The sequence below is a fragment of the Canis aureus genome, chromosome 29 (genome assembly GCF_053574225.1).
Source record: "Canis aureus isolate CA01 chromosome 29, VMU_Caureus_v.1.0, whole genome shotgun sequence".
NCBI classification, from domain to species: domain Eukaryota; kingdom Metazoa; phylum Chordata; class Mammalia; order Carnivora; family Canidae; genus Canis; species Canis aureus.
In genome coordinates, this window is record NC_135639.1 from 756,860 (window position 1) to 780,877 (window position 24,018).

The window sequence follows — 24,018 nt, forward strand, 5'->3', positions numbered from 1 at the left end:
CTGAGGGCCAGAGGGCAGAGGGCCTGGGCCGTGTCGTGGGAACCCTGGTGCCCGAGCCCCAGCCCCAGCCCTGAGCCTGCTCCCTGAGCGGAGTCTTGCCACTCGCCGTGACTCCCACTTCTTCCAGCTGACAAGCAGCTCTGGGGTTTGGCCAGTTCCTAATTATGATAAATCCTAATTCCTCCATTTTTTTCTCTTATGAATGATGCTTTCGGTGTGTCTAAGACATCGCTGCCTAATTCAGGATCACAAGGGTTTTCTCCTAAGATTTCTTCTAGAACTTCTATGATTTTAAGTTTTGTATTTAGGTCCGCAGCTTACTTTAATCTCCGTGTGGGGTGCCAAGTACAGAAAATCTGCATCTGCAGGTGGACAGACGGACGCCAATTTCCCAGCACCGTCTGCAGAACACACGTCCCGCCCCTCACGAACTGCAGTCAGCCCTCGTCCCCTGCCTGCCGTGCTCCCGGGTCTCTGGGTCCCTCTTCGGCTCCACTGATGTGTAGCTCTGTCCCGACACAGAACACCGTCCCCACTGCTACGACTTTACAGTAAATCCTCAGATGAGACCGTGTGAGTCCCTAACCTCCTGGCGGACCTCGTTCCCTTGTCCTCCCAGGTAGCTGCAGATGTGTCTTGCAGGCTTCTACCAAATAGCAGGCGGAGGCGTCACGGGGAAGGGCACCACACGGGACCTCAGCCGGTGGGGGCCACGTGCTGGCACCATGGCGTCCCCATGCCACAAACCGGGCCTGCCTCTCTCCCTTGCACGCAGGTCACGGGTCTCGGCGCGCCCCTGCCACGCCCCGGCCTCGTCCCTCGCTCCAGCACGACCGTCAGGGTCACATGCGACCTGTCCCACTGTGCACAGCGAACAGGAGGGAGATGCTTCCACTCAGCCCCGTGTGCTGCCGACTGAACACCTGGGCTCACATTAGCAAGGCCTCCGCGGACTCCCCATGGCGCCCCAGCAGCCCCTCGCACCTTCACCCACACACGCGGTTTTGTTCCTTCCTTTCCTTTCCTCTCCTTGTCTGTCTGCACCTGCCAGGACCCCCGGGGCCACAGGGAGCGGGAGGGGGCCGCCAGCGCTGGCGCGGGCTGAAGACCCCCACGACCCGGGACAGGTCCCTCACTTCTTCGTTTCCTGAGACTTCTCATCAGAAATGGTTCTAGAATTTTGCCAGATGCTTTGTCTGCGTATATCGAGATGATTGTTGGCTTTTCTTCATTAATCTGTCGACGCAGATTTTATTGATTGATTTCCGATCTCCATTTGCTGACGATGTGCTGCCCTCTGATACGTAGTGTTTATGCGGCACGCGTGCGCGTGTGACGGGGTCGCGTGCACCGGTCCACACGGTGGAAGTCAGCGTTTTCTCCTTCGCGCGTGTGGGCGACGTGGTGCGTGTACTCTCAGGACTAAAGCCTCCGCCTGCCGTGGTGTTGGGACTGGCGTCGCAGGAAGAGGAGGCAGCAGTGCCTCCTGGAAGTTTCTGAACAACTGTGATTGTTTCCTGCTCAAACGTGTGACGGAACTGACCGGGGAAGCCACACGGTCCTGGAGTTCTTTGTTGCGAAGAGCTGGGCAAATTTTAATTTTAATTTAACAGAAAGAGAGCTACTGAATTCACTTCTTGACCGTAAGCTTTGAAGCTGGACTTATTTACCAATATGTTCCTTTCATATAAAAGATAAATTTATTAGCATAAAGTTGCTTATGATACTCCCTTCTCGTCTGTTTCTTTAACATCTACAGGATTTTTAGGGATGATGCCCCTGTCGGATTTCTGAAATTGGTGATTTTGTCTTCTACCTTCAAAAATTAGATGTAGAGGGCAGCCCGGGTGGCTCAGCGGTTCAGCACCGCCTTCAGCCCAGGGCCTGATCCTGGGGACCCGGGATCGAGTGCCATGTCAGACTCCCTGCGTGGAGCCTGCTTCTCCCTCTGCCTGTGTCTCTGCCTCTGTGTGTGTGTGTGTCTCTCATGAATAAATAAAATCTTAAAAAAAAAATTAGATGAAGAAATAAAATAAAAAGAAATCAGAAATCAGTGGATGAAAAAACAAAAACAACAGACGTAATGAAACCCAAAGCAGGTTCTCCAAGATGGTAAAACTAATAGTCCTCCAGCCACACTCCCGACTGGTTTTCTCCTCCTTAGGGCCTGTTTTCCTGCATCCTTGCTGCCTGCTAACCTTCGATGGGGGGTACACAGTGACCGTACCCCCAACCTTGCTGGGTGCCCATCCAGGCGCCCCCACCCCTGGAGGCAGGTGGGGAGGCCTCAAGGCAGCTCTGACCCTCCCCGTGGTCACCGCCTGGACTGGCCTGAGGTCTGAGGTTTAAAAACCACAGTTTCACAGACGTTTCTATTTTAAGGAGGGAGGGGGGAATCCCTGGGTGGCGCAGCGGTTTGGCGCCTGCCTTCGGCCCAGGGCGCGATCCTGGAGACCCGGGATCGAATCCCACATCGGGCTCCCGGCGCATGGAGCCTGCTTCTCCCTCTGCCTGTGTCTCTGCCTCTCTCTCTCTCTCTCTGTGACTATCATGAATAAATAAATAAAATCTTTATAAAAAAAAAAAAAAAGAAAAGGAGGGAGGGGAGGCTTCCTGCCCGTTCCTCCAGGTGACCTGGAAGCAGGTGTTGCTCATCACATTCCTTTTACCGCTGCTGTCAGGAAAAGCTGAGCTCCCTGATTTGAGTCATCTCTTCCTTACTAATCGCTGAGCTGTTGTACGATTCCGTGAATTCTAAAACTTAAGAGCGACGCAATGACGTGTGGCCGCAAGAGCACAGCGTCTGGAGGGGAGAACGGATTACCTGCCTTTGAGGGCAAATCCGCTGCTGGGAGAATCCGGGTTTGCTCTGCGGAGTCTTGTGCGCAGCAGCCATAATGTGCTACTTAACCTACTTGTCTGGCTAATAATAAATACTTATTACCACGATTTTTAGAATCTTCAATACTTGCTCAACTTATATTTGCACGAGAGACAGCCTATCTGTTTTAAAATGTATCCACACATCACAATGAACTCCGAACAACCTAGAAATCCTTCAACGGAACAATGACTTGAAAAGCGATGGCCTGTCCGGCTAATGAAACACTGTGGAGCCAAGAAGACAAGGGTGTGCGCTCGGTGACACAGGAAGACTTCCCAGCTTACCGGAGAAGAGAGCAAGCTGTCCAAATACATGTATCTGCAACGTGCCAGGGAAGGTGCCCTGCGCCGGGCACACAGCCAGCGAGGCGCACCGGGCATGAGCGTGGAACCACGGGCGCAACGGGGCAGGGGGAGCCGACTGATTCATCCGTTCTGCTTTGTACAACTGCCCCGGACTGTTACCCGAGAAAGAAGTGCTGAACGCACACCACGCACCAGACACAGCCCTGATGCTCAGGAGAGGCAGCAAGCGGGGCGGCAACCTGGCCCCGGAGCGACTCACGGACACGCCACCATCACAGAGCAAGGAAGGTCCAGCTTGAGCTCCCAGCAGCCTCCCCCGTGGTCCGGAGAGTCCAGGGTGACCTGGGCAGCAGGACAGCCCAGGTGTGGCCACGGCTCCTCAAGCGCCTTCCTGAGCACCCCGCCAGCAGGGGCCTGCACCCCCAGCTCCAGGCAGGCCGCTCCCTTCCCGGCACCACCCCGGCCCTCCCGAGGGCAGGGTGTCTGACCGCCCTGGCTGTGGCCTCTCCCTCTCCTAGCAGGGGCAGAGATGCCATCACGGGCAGGCCTCATGACCTCTTCCAACCCTAGTCTCCTCCCAAGGCCCCGCCTCACACACCTGCTTCAGCGCAGGACCGTGGGGGCCATGAGGATTCGGCCCGCGGCAGGTGCAGAGCCTGCCTTCCCAGGGGCAGAGGTAAATAAGCACCCGACAGACAGGCTGCAAGTTCAGGCGGTGACGATGAATCCTGGGAGCACGAGTGTGTGGGGGAGGCCAAGAGTGACCTGGAGGGTGGGGGGTGGCCGGGCCCACGACCGGAGCTGGGGGCTGGGGGCCCAGGGCTGGGAGGTGGGGAAGTGGGGACCCGGAATACCTGGCGTGTCAGAGGACAGAGCAGAAGCCACATACGGACCCTGGGTCTCCCCTGGGGGGCCGGGAGCAGGACAGCCACCGACCTGAGCTGGTTTCAGGGAGCACCGTGCAGCCCAGAGAGAGAACAGGGATGTGGCCGGCCCCGGGGGAGGTTCTGGGCAGACCGAGCAGGGGGCTTGGAAGGCCTGGGGCTGCTCCAGAGGAGGAGAGCAGGACTGGCCTGTACTTGGGGCCAGCGCACCCCAACAACGGGGACGTGCGTGTGACCAGCCCAGGGTGCTCAGGGAGGCTGGATGGGGAGAGGCGCAGGGCAGCCAGCTGGGGTGACGCCAGACAGTGCACCCCCTCTGGTGCCACGGCCACATCCAGGACCCAACAGGTGAAAGTCCTGGATGCCAAAAGCACCAGGGGCTCGTCAGGATGAAGGATGGAAACCCCAGCAATATTTTCTCCTCCCTGCATTTTTATGGCAAATGAGGATTACAGAGAAAGCAAAAATTAATCCAAAGGTTTAAAGGCATGAATGTCATATTCCGTTCCTGTGTTTATACAAGCAGCCCATCAAAGGCTACTCTGAAAAAAACAAAGTAACTGCACGTAGGAACTCCAGGATTAAACATTTTTGAAAAAGGCAGTGGCCCTGGGCCCCGACGCCCTCCTTCCCGAGTCCGGCAGGCAGGACCCGCTCCCTCTGCGGAGCTGCGGGCGGCTGGCCGATCACTCACCGACCAGCTCAGCCCACCGTGTCAGGGCGCTGGTGTTAAGCCCTTACTTACAACAATCGTCGCAGAAAATTCCCTAAGTGTCGCTGGAACTTCTCCTTCTGAAGAGACTCCCGCCAACAAAGCAGGAAGCGCTCACGGGCACCAGCACGACCCTCACGCACGAGCCCTCCCGGCAATGGCTCGACGCTCCGAGCAGGACCCGGAGCAGCACCCGCGGCTCTGCCGACAGCCTGAGGGGCACCCTGGCCCCCGCCCTCTGGGCTCGTGTGCAGCGAGGAGGCTCAGGGAGGGCGACAGTCCTGAGGTCCGCGGTCGTCCGGGGTCAGCGTCCAGAGACCACACTGCCCAGCTCTGGACTCACTCGCACGTCCCGGCAACCGCATCATAAGCAGAGTAGGAAGGGGAACGGTCGGGGTGTGCACTGCAGTTCAGCCCGGGGCTGTCGGGCGGGGCCCCCACAGGGCCCCTCACCAGGGACCCACCTGCAGCGGAGCCAGGACAGCCGCGCTCGCCCTCCTACACCTACCTGCTCCTCGCAGCTCCAGGTCCACCCCATGGCCCCCCCACCCCCAGCCCTAGGACCTGCCTCTGAAAAACAAAGAGGAGCTGTAGCTTCACGTGGCAGCTGCTCCAGCCAAACTGACACAGACCCAGGAGCCCGGAGAGCAGGCTGGAGGGGACCCCAGGGCCTGTCCTGCCCCCGAGGCCGGCCTCCTACCTGGAGCCGCACCGGGGAGCCCTGGGCGGGGCAGAGTGTTAGAGGACGAAGGGCTGACCTCCCGACAGCCTCCCACCCGTCTATCCCAAGGGACGCTCCCTCCAGAGCATTCCAGATGTCCCAGGGATCTGCCTTCCCTCCAAGAACCAAGCACAGCACCTGGTGACAACACATGTGGGATGGCTGAGGGAAGGACCCCACCTCCAAGCACCCAGGGGGACACGCGTCGCTGGACGCCAGGATGAAAAGGCCCGCCCGAGGCTCTTCCCTCCAGCGTGGGAGCAGGATCAGCCACCCGCTGCCACTGCACCCTGAGCATGTAGAGGATGGCTCAGCACCCGCTGACCCACCACCCGGCCGCCCTCCACCCCCGGCGTGGGCAGCGGGACCTAGAGCAGCCCACTGGCCCGTGCTCAGGCCACCCCCACCCCAAGCCAGGACCTTGCATGGAGCTGGCCGGACGCAGCCCACGCCCAAGGGACCCACTGCTGGGCCAGCCCTGCAGCCCCGCAGCCCCTCAGCCCGCGGACCCTGAGGCCAGGAGGGAGGGAGGCCCAGGGCCATCGGCGGTACCTCCTGCGGCTCCTGCTCACAGAGCGCGGCACTGGCTCACAGAGCTGCAGGAGGGCAGCGGGCCGAGCCCCAGCCGCCCCTCCCCCGGGGCCCCACCTGTGCCATCCTGCTCCTAGCTGCCCTCTGGGCTACCGGCCCTCACCTCCTGGTGGGCCAGTCAGCCACTGCCCCAGCCAAGCTGGTGCCAGGCCGCTGGGCTCCCCTCACCCACAGAAGTCCCCGAGCATCCTGCCTCAGAGCAGCCTCTCCGACCCCCACCCGGGGGCCCCCCACGTGTCACATGCTCAGCCCTACGGCACCCGTCATCCTCACCGTCTGCTGCTCCAAACCCGCCCCCAGCATCCGGCACAGGAATCACCACACACCGGGGGTCCCACCAATACCCGCTCCACACCCAGGGCTGGAGTCTGGCCCCTCGTGCCTGTGACGCGTCCCCTGGAGCCTGTGCCTGGGCCACCTCCCCTGGCCCGGGCTCCCCCGCTTTCTGCCCAGACCCCATCATGGCCCCTCTGGCGGCCGTGCCAGCTGTGTGCTCCCCACAGGCATCCTCATGTCCCCAGCAGCTTCCAGTGGCCTCCCCCTCTGAATCCTGGCCCGAGCGGGGAATCTGAGCAGGAGCCTCTGAGGGGAACGGGACGCCCATCACAGCCACGCACGACTCGGACAGAACACGGTTCCCACAGAAATAAAATACTCACGACGTAAATACTTCATCTGAGAGAGCTGCTGTCACAAGTACTTCTTACCTGATAGAACTCCCGAAGCCAGTTCTTCTGTAGGTTTTCTGGCTATAAATTAAGAAGAAAAAAAGACAGTCAGACCATTGGCACAGCCCCAGAGAGCCACGAGCAGAAGCTAATGGTCTTCATCAGGCCCTTGCAGGCCTCACTGGGGGTGTCAGCGGGGAGCACAGTCCGGGGGGGACCCTCCCGGCGCCCAGGAGAGGCCCCAGCTCCGCGTGGGGGGACCACGTGCAGGCCGCCCCGCAGACGCAGCTCTCCAGGCGACAGGCAGGCCCGCAGCGCCCGGTGTCCACACCCGTCCCCACGGGGACTGAGCTTCTGCCCCCACGACGCCCCCACGACCCAAAGTCATGGCAACCCGCAGCCGGCCCCCCAAGCAGGTGCTGGCTGCCCGCATCCTGATACACGGGAAGACGGAACTGCCCACGAGGTCCCGGCGGGAAGAAGCCGGGCTGGGGAGCGAGGGCCTGCAGGCCACCGGGGGAGCAGAGGCGGTGCCCGGGCTGCAGCAGGTGTGGGCCTGCCTCCCCCAGGACCAAGCTCAGGGTGCTGGGCCCAGGCCGGCAGCCCCCCCGACTCAGCAAGCCACCCGGACCCCGTCTTCCCTGCGGAGGAGTGAGGGGGAAGCTGCCCCAAAAGACAAAGACCGGGTGGGCTGGGCCGAACGAGCCGCCAGGGCAAGGGGCAGCGCATCGCGGGGCATCGGGGTACAGACTGGGCCACGGGGCCACGGCACAGCCCTGGGACCCTGAAACCAAAAAGGAGAAGACAGGTGTGGGGTGGAGCAATGGGTGGCCCACGGCCACTGAGGAAAACAGTCCAGCGGGTCCCGAACGGGCGGGTGGAGTGTGCACGGGATCCTGAGGACACCTGTCCCCAGAGACAGGTGCCACCACTGCCAGAGGCACCGGTGGGAGTCACAAGAGGTGGGAGTGGCCCAAACATCCGCCCACAGAAGGACGTCACTCCACCTTGAAGGGAACAAAGCAGGGACACCTGCCCCAACGTGGGGGAGCCTCAAACTCGACGCTTGGACAGTCCACAGGGGGAAGCGGACTGTTGCGGGGGCCGCGGAAGTGAGGGGCCACCAGCCCTCCATGGGGTGACAGGAGTGCCGGGCGATGGACGAGCCCGGTGGCTGCAGCGCCCCGTGAGGCCACGCCCCCGCCGCGTGGAGCAGCGACACCGCGGGCAGGCGCCACGGCCGGGACGGGGCGGGGTGGCCAACGAACGGCCGCAGGACAGCGGGACCACAGCCCTGCCCGACCCCGGCCCAGTCCCGCAGGAGCAGAGGAGCGGGGGGCAGAGCTGCCCCTCTGGGGAGGTGCCTAGGCACACCCGTGACCGCCGCCTTTCACGGCCCTGAGTGAGGGAGAAGCGCCAGCGGCCCGGCCTGTGGCCTGACCGTGGCCTGGCACAGCCCTGCCCCCGCCCCCGAGGTCCCGCGGGGACTGTGGAGAGCACCAGGTCAGGTGCGGCGGGGGGCGGGCCCCCTGCTCCCTCCTCTTCCTCTTGCTCCTCTCCTCCGAGCTGGCAATCGCCCGCCTTACTCTCCCATTTTCTAACTTAATCTTAAAAGCTTAAGCCAGAGACAAACAACGAGGTGCTCAGGACGCCGTGACAACCCCTCCAATAACACTGGTCACCGCAAGCAACAGGAAGAGGCAAGGGACGACCAGGGAAGCCACTCGCGGGCGAGACGAGAGCGGCCGAGCCTGCGGGGCAGGAGCCGCGCTGTGACAGCTGCTAACTTTACTGCATGAAAAGCTGCTACCAACAGGCCAGACCAAGAGCAACGACTCACACGTGCCCCCACCGTGTGCACACGCACACACGCGCACGCCGGCTTGGAAGCTGCAGGCCCCAGGGCTGGATGGTGCGGATTACACGTCTCCACCGACACGGGCTCGGCACCATGGAGCAGAACCGTCCGTGGGGACAGAGCGTGCCAGGTCTGCACCTGAGATGTGGCTGGTGTGACCGAGGGCCTGAGTTTCTACTGTCGCTTAACCCTGAGCAGTCACACGGCTGCAGAAACCCAGCTCGGGAGGAAAAAGAGGGAAGCTTCTAGGTCCCACAATGAAGCGAATGTAATACTGACGTACAGACGTGATGAACACGGCATGTGCAACAGGGCAGAAACCGGGACGCCCCGGGGGCTCAGGGGATGAGCACCTGCTTTTGGCTTAGGGTGTGACCCCGGGGTCCTGGGATCGAGTCCCACATCAGGCTCCCTGCATGGAGCCTGCTTCTCCCTCTGCCTGTGTCTCTGCCTCTCTCTCTGGGTCTCTCATGGATAAATAAAATCTTTAAAAAGAAAAAAAAAGGACAGAAACCTAGGGGCCACCCCTGTCCCACCGACGGCCGTCAGTAGAGACACCCAAAACTAAAGAATGATGAGAAGCTGCTCAGGACCACAATGCGAGGAGGCTCCCAGGTCTGGGTGGGTTTACCTGCCGGGACTTAGCAGGTACTCAGTGTCTATGTGAGAGAAGGATCCCTGGAGAAAGATGCCCTCTCGGCTCCGGCCGGGGGACGGGAGGAGGAGCCCGGAGAAACACACCCAGGTCCATCTTGCTGGGAAGAGACCTCACGGGCGCCCGAGCCCACCCCTGGAAAGGGTGCTTCCCCCAACCCGCCTGTCTACCGCACGGAAGGACGGGCAACGGGGAGCTGAAAAACACGCGTGGGGCGCCCAGGACAGGGACAAGGCGCACCAAGGGTCTGAGATTTAGCCACAGGCTGCAGAGCGCTCCCCCCCTCCGACGGCAACAGGGCACCGGTGCCGCGACGGCAGGTGCCAGCACAAGAGGGCTGAGGGGTCCTCAGGGAGCCCCAAACACAAGCACGAGGACCCCGACACCACAGCCACAGCACGCAGGAAACACGGCCCAGAGGCAAGGCGGAGATACCTGTGTACAGACAAAGGGCATCAGACTCTGCCATGACCCAGACTCCGGAACTGTCAGGAAGGGAATTAGAGTGCAGCACGGGCTGTGATGGGAACGGGGGGCACAGGACGGAGGAGCCGCACAGGCAGTGTGACGGGAACTCTAGACTCCAAAGGAAATACTAAAATCAAAGACACCGCAGCCGAAACGAGGAAGCCCTGAATGGCTCAACACACTGGACGCGGCTGCGGTAACGACCGGGGAGCCCGAAGACCGTCACACAAACCCCCACAACAAAGATGCAGAGAGAAACACTGGAGAAGCTACAGAGCGTCCAAGAGCCCACGGACACTGTCACACGACGAGGGCCCGAGAAGACCGCGTGGCCAGCGCTCGTGAGGCCCCAACGGGAGGATTCTTCAGGATGAACGACGATCCCGAGCCACAGGTGCAGGACGCTGGGGCACCGCGCGGTGGCGTAAATCCCGGAAAACCTCCTTGCAGGCACCCGATGCTCCCCCTGCAGAACCCCAGCAACAGAGCATCGGGAAGGGGGGAGAAACAGAGGGGCCAGGGGCCAGCACCTTCTGACAGGCAGGCAGGCAGGAGGGCCACCGGGGCTGAGGGGCCCACCCAGGACTCTGCTTCTAGCAAAAGGATCTCCCAAAAGCGAAGGAGAAACGAAGATGTTCTCAGACACACAGGACAGGAAACTCCTCACCAGCAGACCCGCCCCAAGGGTAATGTGTGTAAAAAGTTCAGCAAAAAGGAAAACCACACAGGTCAAAATTGTGGATTTACATGAAGAAAAGATGGAGAAGAAACAAATGCAAGTTCTCCAGGGAGAGTCTGCAACCATTAGGGGCCAAGCTCTGGCGAGCCGGGAAGTGCCCGCCGAGGCCTGCAGCGCCGGCAAGCGCCCCGCCTGTGTGCCCAGGGGACCCTCCCTGGGCATGGCGCCCGGGAAAACCGTAAGGTGTGGCTCCCCCCGATCGGGCACATTAGTGATGAGCTGGAAGGGTCCCCGGAGGTAGGCAAACCCCGAGATCAGCTGGGCGGGGCATCAGGTGGGCGGGGCATGGGCGGGAGCGGAGGGCGCTCGGCTGGGGCCCGCGGAGGCAGCTGCCCCCCTCCCACGGCGGCGAGGACATAGCGCATCTCTGGCCCGCCGGGAAGGCGCCTGGGAGGGCCGATGTCCCCGCGGGGCGGGAGAGCGGGGCTGTGCCCACGGCGCAGGACACGGGCACCGAGTCAGCGTCAGAATCCGGCGTGTGCTGTGTGCAAGGTAACAAAGTAAGTGTCGCGGTAAACGTTTCTCTGCATCCAGACTTTATTGCGTGGTCAGGTCCACGGGGAAGGAGGCTCTAGCGCGCCCGTGGTGAACCCGCTGTCCTAGGACGCGCCGCGCAGGCCGCGGAACCCGGTCCCCAAGGGCTACGGAGCGGCCGGTCTGTGTGCTGACCGCCCGCCCTCAAACACCGCGGTGACCAAATACGTGGCTCACGTAGGTGCTCAGATACACGGCTCTCAACGTTGCCTTCGTTCACGGGTGTTTCTGGTGTTTTTTTGTTTTTTTGTTCAATAACAAATCCGGGTTTATGTTCATCCTCCTGTCACGGGTCAGTTTACGGCACAGCTCGAATCCAGGCTTTCTGGGTGACACGTCTCCTCGCCTTGTGCGACTTGTTCAAGGGCGAGGGCTGAGGGCCGCAGGCTGCACGCGCCCCCGAGCCCGGGACCGAGACGCCGTCACTGCCGCCGCCGCAGACACTACAACGACAGAGAAGAGCCTGAGGCCCCACGACGGGGAAGGCGCAGGGTCCACAAACTACGGGGAACGTGAAAGAACTTAGAGCAGGATGTGAAATCAAGACGCAACCTCGACGGCCCCCCTCGCCGAGAAGCCATCGGAGGCCGCCCAGGGAGAAACCCTGTTTAGCGCAGCACCGTCGAGGTGACCACAGGCAATGGCACCAGGAACGAGCGCGAGCCCCGGCAGAGGCGACCCCCGGCCCACAGGGAGGGCGGCCCACACCCCCGCCAGCGCCAGCAGGTGTAGACTCCGCATCCCGAGCTCCACACTCGACTGTCAGGTTCACGTGGCAAAGCACACCCCGACTCGGAGTCTACACCCCATTCCCAAGGCAGACAACACGCTCCCCGCAGCCGCAACTGGGCGCGAAGAGACGGATGCCAGGCTGACCGGGGAGCGGGCGCCAGCGGCCACACACCCACGGCTGACCTTCCACACCCAGCACGTCTTCAAAGGTCTGATGGGAAAGTCACCGCCAGCAGTACCCCGCCCGAGGAATCCAGAAAAGGCCTCCAAGTCCGCAGACACGTCGGCAAGACGGTCGCCCCGTCCCCGGGCAAGAGCTGGCCAGCTGGGCCTGGCCACACAGCGGGCGCGCCAGGCGAGCGAAGGCACCCTTTGTTCTCCGGGAGCAGGGGCCGCGGGGAGGGCCGACCGTGGTGATGCTCGCCGTGACCGCAGGCCTGGCAGCTGAGGCAGGGCCGCCCGGCCACTCAGGGAACACGGCTGCGCCCCACGCTGTCGCCGTTCCCGGGACGGGGTTGGGGCCCACGCACGACGGAGGCTGAACCTGCAACCGCAAGCAGTGCGCCCGGGCGGAGCAGATGACTGGCGGCCGCCCACGTGGCTCTCAGCCAAGCGGCCCACGGCCCACGGCGCGACACTGAGCACCTGAGCAGCAGACGCGGCCGCACGCTGCCGTGGCAGGGTACGGAGTTGGGGGCGACCCACCCCGCTTGCCCGCAAGGACGTGAGCCCCGCATGCACCCCGCTGCCCTCACTTTCAAGGGACGAGAAACCCACAGGCCGCAGCTGAACAGCAGGCACGGCGCGCGTCCCGCGGAGGGTCACCGCCCGGCCTCCGCACAGCGACGCAGCCGCAGCGCCCTGTCCTCGCCCGGGGCCCCTCCGGCACTCCCTGCGGCCAGGCCTTCCACACTCCCACGCGCCACGGCTCGTCCACACGCGGAGGCAGAGGCCGGGTTTCAGGGCCACGCAGCTCGTCCCGGGCTGTGATCCCCACGAAGGCTGAGCAGGCGACCGCGGCGCCGCCTCCCCCACCATGTGCGGCCCCGAGACAGAGGCCAACTCTACGTGGCTCCTGGGGGTAAACACGAGCCCCGGGAGGTGACAGGAAGTCCCAGAACTGCAGGGCCTGGGGGTGTCTGAAGAAGGAGGCCCGTGAGCCTGACAGGGAAGCGCCCCCACCCAGGTGGGAGCCGGGTGCCCACGCAGGCTCTTCAACACACGGGGATAAAACTGATAAACCCTGGGCAGAACGATCGAGAAGTCAAGGACACAAGGGACCAAGGGAATCAAGGGAAGTCACCAACACAGACCTGGAAAGAGCAACGAGAGGCCGCGAACATGCGCCAACAGACCTGACTACTCAGACGAAGCACAAACCCCTGAAAAGCCAACGGACACAGGATGAAACAGAAAATGTTCATCCACTGAATTAGTTGCATTTGAACCAAAAGCCACCCCACAGGACGCGGCCGGGCTCCCTGCTGAGCCGCACGGCCACCAACGGACACGCATCAACCCCACAGTCTGTCCCAGGAAGCCAGCCCCACGGCGAGGGAGGGACACCGCACACCCATGTGTCCCCGAGCCACGTGCACGAGCACATGAGAGAAAGGCCCGCGTGGCCCGGAATGTCGGCCCAGGGACGCCAGTCCTGTCGGATGCTGGAGAGACCCGTGTCGTCCCCGAGGAAACGATGCCATCGCTGCCAGAGACACGGAACATCCTCCAAAGCTGGGAAACAGAACACAAGACCTCGCAGCAAAGAAAGAGAAGGAAACTTCCCCAGTTTGCAAAAGGCTCTAAAGAAAAGGTGGTGAACCCCAGTCTGCAGCTCACCGCCCCCACTGCTTCCCTGTGAGAAGAGCAGGGGCTGGCCGGGCCTGGGGGGCTGTGCTGGGACCTGGGGGGCTCTGCTAGGACCTGGGGGGGGAATCTGCTCGGACCTGGGATGGACTGTGCTGGGGCCCTGGGGGGACTGTGCTGGGAACTGGGGGGCTCTGCTAGGACCTGGAGGGGGGACTCTGCTCGGACCTGGGAGGGACTGTGCTGGGACCTAGGGGGACTGTGCTGGGGACCTGGGGGGACTGTGCTGGGGCCTAGGGGGGAGGACTGTGTTGGGGCCTGCAGGGACTGTGCTGGGGCCCTGGGGGGACTGTGCTGGGGACCTGAGGGGGCTCTGCTGGGACCTGGGGGGACTGTGCTGGGACCTGGGGGGCTCTGCTAGGACCTGGGGGGGGACTCTGCTCGGACCTGGGGGGGACTGTGCTGGGGCCTGTGGGGAGTGTGCTGGGGCCTGGGGGGGAGGACTGTGCTGGGGCCTGCGGGGACTGTGCTGGGGCCTGGGGGGACTGTGCTGGGGACCTGGGGGGACTGTGCTGGGGCCTGGGGGGACTGTGCTAGGGCCTGGGGGGACTGTGCTGGGGACTGCGGGGAGTGTGCTGGGGCCTGGGGGGGAGGACTGTGCTGGGGCCTGGTGGGGAGGACTGTGCTGGGGCCTGGGGGGGAGGACTGTGCTGGGGCCTGCGGGGACTGTGCTGGGGCCCTGGGGGGCTCTGCTGGGACCTGGGGGGGGACTGTGCTGGGGACCTGGGGGGACTGTGCTGGGACCTTGGGGGGTTCTGCTGGGACCGGGGGCAGGGGCTCTGCTGGGACCTGGGGGGGGACTGTGCTGGGGACCTGGGGGGACTGTGCTGGGACCTTGGGGGGTTCTGCTGGGACCGGGGGCAGGGGCTCTGCTGGGACCTGGGGGGGGGGCTCTGCTGGCTGGGCCCACAGGCCACCAGACCCGCACGGGAACCTTCACCTGCGTGTCCCCCCAACCAGAGCAGACAAGTGCACAGTGAGATGCTGACTACCTACGAGCACCAAGAACACAAGTTACTGGGCAACACGCCTAACAACCGGCAGGCAGGCCTCCAGCTGACACCACAAAGCAGGGCTGAGCGACAGGAGCCGAGAGCCAGCAGGGCCAGGACGGCAGCTCCCGCTCTCCTGTGGGCCCCGGGAGCCCCGGCCGCGACGTCAGCAGGCTTTCTGACCCACGGACCCGCTGGCTCAGAGGCCCGGGCAGAAACGCAGCCGGCCCCGGATCCCGAGGCAGACTCTGCAGACTGTGAAAGCGCGGCGGCGCCCAGGGGCCGAGGCGGGCGTCAGGCCCCCCCCAGAAAGCCCCCAGGGTGAAGGCAGCCGGTCCTGGAGGTAAAGTGGACGAACAGATCGACCTGGAGAGGGACGCACGCTCGCACCTTGATTCACGTCAACAAAGGTGCCAGCGCGATCCACGGGCGGAGGCCGGGTGACGCCCCGGGGAGAACACACGCCACCACTACGGCATCGCACACGAAGATTAACTGAGATCAATGGAAAACCTCAAGATAACAGAGAAAACCGTACTGCTCGAGGAGGCAAAGGGAAGAAGGTCTTCACAACCTGGTGGCAGGCGGATTTCTGAGGGCACAGAAAGCAATAATCATAAAAAAAAAATCACAATTAGACACTGCAGGTCACTGAAATCACCACCGAGAAAATGAACAGACAAGCCACAGTCTGGGGGAAAGTATCTGCAAAACAGAAGTCAAGCAAAGACTGGGCCGCGACGTGTAAAGAGTTCTTACAACCCAGTTATGAAAACAAACAATTCATGAGAAAGGGGCCAAGGACGGCACAGCAACTGATAACTTTACCAAAAACAAAAATGAAGACGCACAAATGGCCAACAAGCAGTTGAAAGCAGCTGAGTACCAGCAGTCCCGGAGGAGGGGCCACCGCGCGGCTGAGATTAGCGGATGGAAACGCAGACCTCCGACCTCCACCTCCGCTGGCAGCGGGGAGCAACCAGACACCGGGGCTGGGGACTTCGGGGCAAGTCCCGCCCGTGACGCACCAACTGCACTCCCAGGTGGAATTACCTGAGAGACGGAAACGTGGCCACACAAGCACCTGCACTCGAATGTTCAGAGCGTCGCTCACAACGAAAACGCGGGCAGAGCCCAGGACATGTGGGCGGGAGACGAGCTAGACCCCCCGAGGTACGGCCAGAAACCCCTACGGGGAAAAAGGAGCAAAGTGCGCTGCCAACAGGACCAATGGGACAGACGGACAGGACAGACCAGAGCCCACGTGGACCCACTGGCGGGACGGCCAGGGCAGCTGAAGTGCACAGGAGGGAACCGGGGCCCGGCTCCCCGGCGGCGGAGGGGACGGGAACCCTCTGGGTGGGCGGTCGCGGTCTACACCTTGATGAAGGTTTGGGCCAAATGTAAGAACTTGTCAAAACTCAGGGGCACCGGGCGGCTCAGGGCGTGACCCCGGGGTCCTGGGATCGAGTCCGCATTGGGTGCCCCGCAGGGAGCCTGCTTCTCCCTCTCTCTGTGTCTCATGAATAAATAAATCTTTTTTAAAACGGGGGAAACCATTAAAGAAAAAAAGAAGGGCCTTGTCAGAACTCAGCAAACGAACAGTCAACCCCGTCCAGCGACCACGCGGAACTGTTCCACCAACAGAAACACCGAAAGCCCCGCTGAGCCCCGCTGAGCCCCGCTGGCGACACGCCCCGGAGAGCTTGGAGGGGAGCGTCCCGCCTGCCGCCCGCCACCGACCCCGAGGTGCACGGAAGCCACGAGTGACCCGCGGGCGGGGCGGCGGATCAGCGCCATGAAACAAATGCACCAGAAAGTTAACGACAGAACCCAGGTGGCTGACACACAGCACTAATGGAAAAATTCCTTCAACTTTATCATATGCTGGAAATTTTGTAATAAATGTTGGGAAAGAGTTTAAAAATAAACAAGAAAGGGCCGAAGTTGACGGTCCATGAGGCCCTTTCCGTGACTTTTTCCACGAAGCATGGCCAGCTGCAGGAGCTCCAGGAGGCCACGGGCTTGGCTTTGCTCCTCCCCCGGCGGGACCCACGGCCGGCTGCCCCAGACCCCGCTCCCGCGCCCTCCACTCCCAGCCATGAGCCTCAGGAAGGGGCCGCTCCAGCCCCACCCCTGGGCGGACAGGGAGCCCCACCAGCGGGAGAGTGGCCACGGGGAGAGCGTGACCCCCTCCGCAGCCCGTGCTGCCCTCTGTAACCCTGGACGGCCGTAGGGCCCTGCGGACGGCCAAGCGTCAGGAGCCACAGAGGGGCGGGCAGGTCATGAAGCAGGAAAGCCCAAAACACCCCTTCTCCAACAATCAGACATGCTAATTCTTAGTCTCAGATATTTTTTAATCTTAAAATTCAAGTCCAAAATAACTTAAGTCTAAAAATAGGACCCCTGTAAAGTAAACACATGTGAAATCCTTCCAGCTCCTTCCCTTTTCACTGGCCACACCCAGGGCTGCACTGATGTCACACCTCCCCGGAGCCTCGCAGGTCCCTATGCGGCAGGAGGGGGGCAGGAGGGGGGCAGGATGGGGGCCGGGGACAAATGCAAGCCCCCCAGCTGCAGGCAAGGCTGGCTCACCCCCGGGCCCCCTCCGAAGCCTCTGGCCAGGCTGTGAGGAGAGCACAGGGCCTCCGCCCGGGGCCCCAGAAACATGTAACAGCGAGGCACAGTGGTGGCCCCGAGGGACGGAGAGGCAGCCCTCGTGCTCTGGGACAGGAGCGAGGCACACGGACCTGCAGAGGGTGCCCTGGGGGAGCGGAGCCAACCACCCGAGTCCTCCAGCTCCAAGCCATCTGGGGTCTGGGGCAACTGGAGCCCGGGCTGGGGAGCAGGAGGTATGAACGCTGCATTCCTAGGTCATGGGGTCACCACACCTGGCCTGTGGAGTACAGGGTCACTGGCAGCGTGCCTGTGGACCATGGGGTCACAGACACCTGACCCATGGGCTGTAGGGTCACCGACACGTGCCTGAGGGCACGGGGTCCTAGACACTGGACCTGGCGCCGTGGGGTCATGGGGTCACTACCCCTGCCCCACAGGCCCGGCCCGGCTGCGGCAATGGCTGAGCCGGAGGACACGGGACAGACGCACAGCAGGGCCATCTCCGACGTGACTGGAGGAGGCAGGACAGGGGTTGGCGGGGCCCGAGGGCCAGGGCAGCACAGAGGCTCTGAGCGTGGAAGGAGGGGCGGGTGAGGGCTGGAGGCTCTCGATACTCCCCCTACCTGAAGCACTCGCTGTTCACAAGTCTCATCAGACGCCCAAGGCAAAAGCTAAAACACGTTTTCCTGCAAAAGCCGCAGAAGTGACCTCCTGAAGCACACCCTCTGCAAAATCACTATTAAGGCAAAGGCGGAGCGGCAGTGAGTAAGGAGCGGGCGCGGAGCGTGTGCTGGGGCCACGCGGGGCGGGTGCCTGGACGTGCGACCCCCAGCCTCCCGCGGAGGCCGAGGCTCCCCAGGCTGAGAAAGGCGGAGCTGGCCCAACCGGGGCCGGGCGAAGCAGGGGCAGCTGCACACCGGCCGGTGCTCGGAGACCCCGTTCGGAGGGAGGCACAGCCGCCCACGGGCCACGTTCCACAGCATCGGAAGCACTCACAACGCGAGTTTGTCTTCACTGACGTGGAATCTCCATCTCGAGACACGTGTGGGCCACAACGCTCGTCCACACGTCAGAGCCCCACGGGCCCCTTGGGTCGCTGCCCCACCCCCGGCCCCCAGGTCAGAGGCACTCTTCCCACAGAAATGCAGGCTTCTCCCGGTCACATCCACCCAGGGCCCGGGCCGCAGGTAAACGTGTGATGCACAGGGTCGCAGACCAGAGAACACACCGGCAGGAAGTCCAGCCCCGCGCCTCGCAGGCCCCGCGCCTCCCGTACATTTAATCTCAGATGCAAAGGTGAGTAACGCGGCCAGTGTGCAGGGCGACCAGAGGGCCCCCGAAACACACAGCAGCTGAGTAACTTCACGAAGCCCCGGTGCAGCAGTGCTGGGCTCTACGGGCACCGGGGCCGGGGGCCGCCGACCTTGTCCTCCCAGCTCGTCCCCAGGCACCGTGGCCCTGCCTGGCACACCCTCACACCTTCCACCTCGCTGCTTTGCTCCTGCCTCGGCCAGAACCCTCCCCACACCTCAACGCCCTTCCCAACCTTGAGGACCCCCTCCCAGGTCCCAGAGCCCCCCAGGGTCTGCAACACACATGACAGAGTCTCTCCAACTGCAGGTGCAGGCCCAGGGGGCCCACATGCCTCTGGCAGGTGGGCAGCAGGAAGAAGAGGGCAGCCCCAGGAGGGCCCATGCCAGCAGCACCGGGAGCGTGGGTGCCAGGCACAGGTGGCCGGCCGGGCCCACTCAGGCCTCAGGACAGAACCCACACTCCCATAGAGCGCATGCTCGCACGGCATGGGCGTGAGTCATCAAGAGATCTACTTCGTTGAGAGGCAAACGCTCAGAGCTGCAAAATAACCCAGGAGAATCTAGAACACTCTAACTCGCACGCTGCCAGTCAGGTGAGTCGGTAAATACCCGCACTGTGTGCAGGTAGGCCCGAGGGTGGGAGAGTGTGGGTCGGAGAGGAACGGAGCGGAGGAGGAGGATGTCCCAGCGCAGGCCCTGCCCCGCCGTCCAGGCCTCGGGGGACGTTCCACCCAGGGCTGGGCCCCAGAACCCCAGGGCACCGTCCACGCTTACACGTCACCCCAATCTGAACCTGCCGTCCACCCTGCAAACACGGCCAAACCTACACACCCGGAGCCCCACCCTGGACAGCACAGGGCAAGTGCCGGACCTCACGGGGAGGGGATGGACCCTGGGCGCCCCCGCCTCTGCCCTGCGGCCCGATGCTGCAAGCACCTCGGCCGTGCACGCAGCCTCCGCCACCGTGGCCACGGATGTGCAGAGCAGGGCGGGCCTGGAGCACGCGGGGTGGGGCCAGCAGCTTGGGAGCACCGCGCGCCAGCGGTGGCAACAGGGACAGACCATCTCCCTAGAAGGGACGGCGGTACAGGGACGGACGGGCCCCGGGGTCCAGAGGTCACCAGAGCCACAACAGTAGTCAGATGGCTCTTCGGCAGCAAGTATGAGAAAGGAGCCAAAGAGAGGCAGCGTGACAGGGTCCTCCGAACCCCACACCCAGGGCCGCGGCCACACAGCCACACAGAAGCTCAAGGGCCCTGGGCACCAGCGAGGCTGGCGGGAAGGGCCACTCGGGGGCCAAGAGCAGGGGCGCCCCATGAGCCAACTGTTTAACTTCGTACTGGATTCCTTCTGGCCAATGTAAACACGGTTTACAGGATTTCAAATAAACGGATTTCTACCCAGGAAAGAGCCTAAAAGTAAATGCACTCAAGTGCTTGTGGTCTGGTTAGGGGAGTGGGGGCCACGGCCTTCTCCTCTTTCACTAGTTTCCAAGTGACTGTGGGTGTGGTTAGATGGCTGGTTACTAATTTTACAATTTCCAGCCCGACTGCCACTCTGCTGCGGTGAGAGCCCGCCAGGCACGCTCCTTCCTGTGGGTTTCCCGCTGCCCCGTCTGTGCAACCCTCCCCTCCCCTATGAGCAGAGGGGGCTCCTGGGAGCGAGCGAGGCCCCCCGGGATGAGGCCACCCCACCGTCAGCTCCTGGGCTGTGCACGGGCCTCTCGGCAGGGGGCGGGGGTGTCAGGTGCAAAGTGCCAACATCCAGGCGGCAACCCCAGCAGGGGTCCGGGCAATCCTTCAGAGATGTGCCAACACCAGGCCCTAAGGAAGAGCGCGCGTGTTTACCTGATGCGCAGATTATCCAAACAGCCGGCAGCGAGCCTGGAACCCACCTCTGCTGGGGTCTCACGCCTCAACGTCGTGCTCCTAAAGTCGGCAAAGTGCCGACCGGGCTTTTCAAATTCCAGGGCCCGGAACCAGTCCCCGTGCACGTGCTGAGAAGCCTCCCCGTCACACGGCCGACTTCACGGCGCGCGTCCGCGGCAGGCCCTGGGAGCACACGCACCTCCCATGTTCCGTTCAGCGGTTCGGCTGCCGGCCCGGGAAACCAGCATCGCTGCTCCGCGTTCCGACGCCACCCACGGCGGCTCTTCCCTTCCCTAGAACGTCGGGTAACGACTGGTACAGTCCCTTTAACGGGCCCCGTATGATGAGGGGCAAGAACAGCCTCCCTGAGCCCCGCTCGCTCGCCGCAGCGGGAAACAGACCCTGTCCTCGCGGGCTCCTACACCGTCCGCGACATCCCAACAAACCCGAGTCTCTGCGAAAAACAGCCAGATACCGATGAGCTCTGCTGCCGTGTCTTCAAGGTGCTCTCGCTCTGATTCTGGAAACGACCCCATGTGGATGGTTCGGCCCTCGGCGGCCCAGGACACAGACCCCAGACCCCAGCTCCCAGCTCCCAGACACTGAGGGCAAGGCGCATGGGGCCCTCCTGCAGCCCGGGCGTCTCCCGGCGGCAGGGGCGACAACAAGCCGGCAGGTGCGACCAGACCACGAGGAGCAACAGCAAAAATACTCTGTGGGAGCCACACAAACCAAACAGGGCAAACAAAAGGCAACCCCACCGCGAGCCCTGGGCTCCCACGAGTGTTTCTGAGCGCCCCCAACACACCGTCCCCTGATCACGACGCGGGGCGGGGCCGGGCACACCCGGCGGCCTGCTCTCCCCGGCCCAAATCCCGGCTTCCTCCTGGATGCAGACGACCCGCTGGGAAAACCGCTCCATCCACACGTGAGCGGACCCCTCCACCACCCTGAGCCACACCAGAAGTGTCTCCAGCTAAGGCACGTACAACATCCTGAAGGACACGTCCCTGGACCAAGAGTGTCTCCCCATCAGTAACTCTCTCCATCAAAGTCTGCACTCTCACACGCTGATGGCCACCCTCTCGGCACACCTGGTCAGCACTCCTGGGTCAGTGCAGGTGGGCCGGCACACCTGGGGGAGGCACCTGGGTGAGCACACCTGGGCCGGCACACCTGGGGCTTTCCAGCGCCCTTGCTCCTCAGGTGAGTCACATGGCTCCCTGTGGATGACTGCTCAGTTGGCACTTCCCAATTGTGATTCCACGTGGGACCCCGCCTCGAATGCCTACTCACCAGGCCCTCCCACCATGCTAAGCAGGGAGGCACAGAAGGGCCTCAGAGCCCCATGGATCAGCCAGCGAGGCCTGTCCAGTTCCCCAAGGACACTGCCCCTCGGAGCCCCAGGAGCATGGAGGGGAGGGCTGTCCCAGGTGCAGGTGCAGGTGCAGCCCCATCGGGACCCCACACTCAGCAGTAAGGAAGGAGCCCGGAGCCCGAGGCTGGTCTCAAACCTTGGCCTCCCTCACCGTGTGCTCAGCTCTGGGGCCTTGTTCCCATGTGGACACGGGATGGACACAGCACACGCTCCCCGGGGCTGCTGGTTCTCCCAGTACGCACTCCACCCGACTGTGATTTGCTAAGTTAGCTACGCCCCCGGACAGCTCTGCTTAGGTCCACAGTGGCTGGTCTCGTTACTGCCAGGCCCGCTCACAACCACACGCAGTGGCGGTGGGTGGGGAGTAGGCCACCAGCAGGCAGTCGGGGGGCAGCACCCAGAAAGCCAGTGATGGGGGGCTGGCCAGGCAGGCCTCCCCTCCCTGCCCCTCCACGCGCACCTTCAGACCCACCGGGCAAGAGCCCGGGTCTCCAGCCTGTGCTGTCCACCCTCACCATCTGTCCCTCATCTCATCCCACCTGTCTCCCCGCATTCGGGGCACCTGGGCCTGGGGCAGGTGGGCCCAGCAGGTGCGTGGCCTGACCTGAACAGGCCCGAGGCGCCCACGTGGTGGTATCTGGTCTCCACTCCTCAGCCGGCCCAGCCAGCAGCTGGAAGGCCGACATGCTCCCTAGCAGTGGGAGGGGGCCCAGAGCAACAGCACCGAGGGCCCCCCTCCCCGCCTGCACGTGAGGATGTGAGGCCACACCCCTCCATCAGGCGCAGTGCTGCAGGGCGTCGGCCTCCCGCTGTCCTGACGCTGCGAAACACCCAGGGCCCAGCAGGCGCCCTGCTCCTCCGGAACACGCGCCACCAGGGTCCCCAAGCTACGGCCACTGACGCTTCCCAGTGGTTTCGCCGCCTCCTTGTCCCGTGGCTGGTGCACCGGAATTCTTGGGGAAACAGAAGCAAGGGTGTTGGCACCCGCAAACACAAAAACATGTGACGTGGTATAAAAAACAAACTCCTAAGATGATGGGGGACTGAAGGCTGTTCCACGTGAGGACAAAGGCGACTCTTCCCCCGAAGCCCCGGGTGGTGGGGGGTGGAGATGGGGGTGCAGCAGGGAGCCCGAGGGAAAACCCGGTGGTGTGGCGCACTGCACAGAAGGCAGGCGACCAGGAGGCTCTACCAACAGAATCTGCCAGGAAATCCCTCCGCCCGCCTCAGGCGAAGCCGTGGCACCGCCGTGCGGTCAGGGAGAGCGTGCCGACGTAAAGCCCCCCACGCAGCCTCGGGAGACTTTTAAATAAAACTTAAATTGTTAACCAGAGAGAAGTGACAACAACCAGAAGATGTGCGAGTATGAGAGTCTGGTGCTGTCTTCGTGAGATCAGATCTGGGCACGGGTCGGATGTCCCGTGTTTAAAAAAGCATTTCAAAAAAACACAAATAACATATCATCACAATCTATATTTATTGCCTTTTAATTTGTATTTTTTCCAAATATACATAACAAAGTTACACATCTTTGGTAATAAATTCAATCTTCATTGAAAGTTTCAATTATTTCAAAAAGATTCTTAACAATTTGCTTGGGATGGGAAACTCAAGGACTTAATTACAGACAAGCTAATGACTGGGTTGCTCTCCTGACGCTGCCGGGGACACTCTGGAAGTGTCAGAGCAGACTCTGCTATCGGCGCCTGTGAAAAGGGTTTCAGTGAGCGGTGAGCGTGCGAACTCCTGACTGGATCCTGCACAGGCGGCCTTGGGTGAAGGCCAGATGCCCGCCGACTCGGCCAGAACTTCCCAACGCTGGTTCCAGATGCTGTAACAGAACGCCAAGTTCCCGTGCAATGACTTAAAAAGTGGGAGAATCATCACGGTACATTGAGAGAAAATAAAACAGCGTTAAATACCTGGGGCCTTAATGATGAAGCCGGGAGGTGAGCGGGGCCGGGCACACAGGTGGCTGGAGCAGCACACCCAGGCCCCCCCGCAGCCCGTCCCACGCGGAGACCCACGCTTCACAAAGGAACAGCGCAGCGCGTCACTTGGAGGGCAGGTGGAAGGGGAGCTGCTCGGAGCTGCTTCGTCCTGTTGGGCAGCATCTCCCCAGAGGCCAGGCCCGCGTCTGGACCGCAGCAGACGCACCACTGTTTGTAGCGGGGAGTCACCCCGTCTTCCGACCTTGGATCCCGTGTGTGTGCAGATCTGCGTGCAGGCGC

General features: G+C 62.6%; 1 protein-coding gene across 3 annotated transcripts in view; it reads right to left on the bottom strand.

Annotated features, from left to right (window-relative positions):
- The window catches only part of INPP5A (inositol polyphosphate-5-phosphatase A), a 157,622-nt gene that overhangs the window by 107,239 nt on the left and 26,365 nt on the right, over nucleotides 1–24,018 (bottom strand). For all 3 annotated transcript variants that reach the window (XM_077877118.1, XM_077877120.1, XM_077877121.1), the window contains exon 2: nucleotides 6,805–6,846. In XM_077877118.1, coding sequence (XP_077733244.1) covers nucleotides 6,805–6,846 — 42 coding nt within the window. The remainder of the gene's footprint in view (nucleotides 1–6,804; nucleotides 6,847–24,018) is intronic.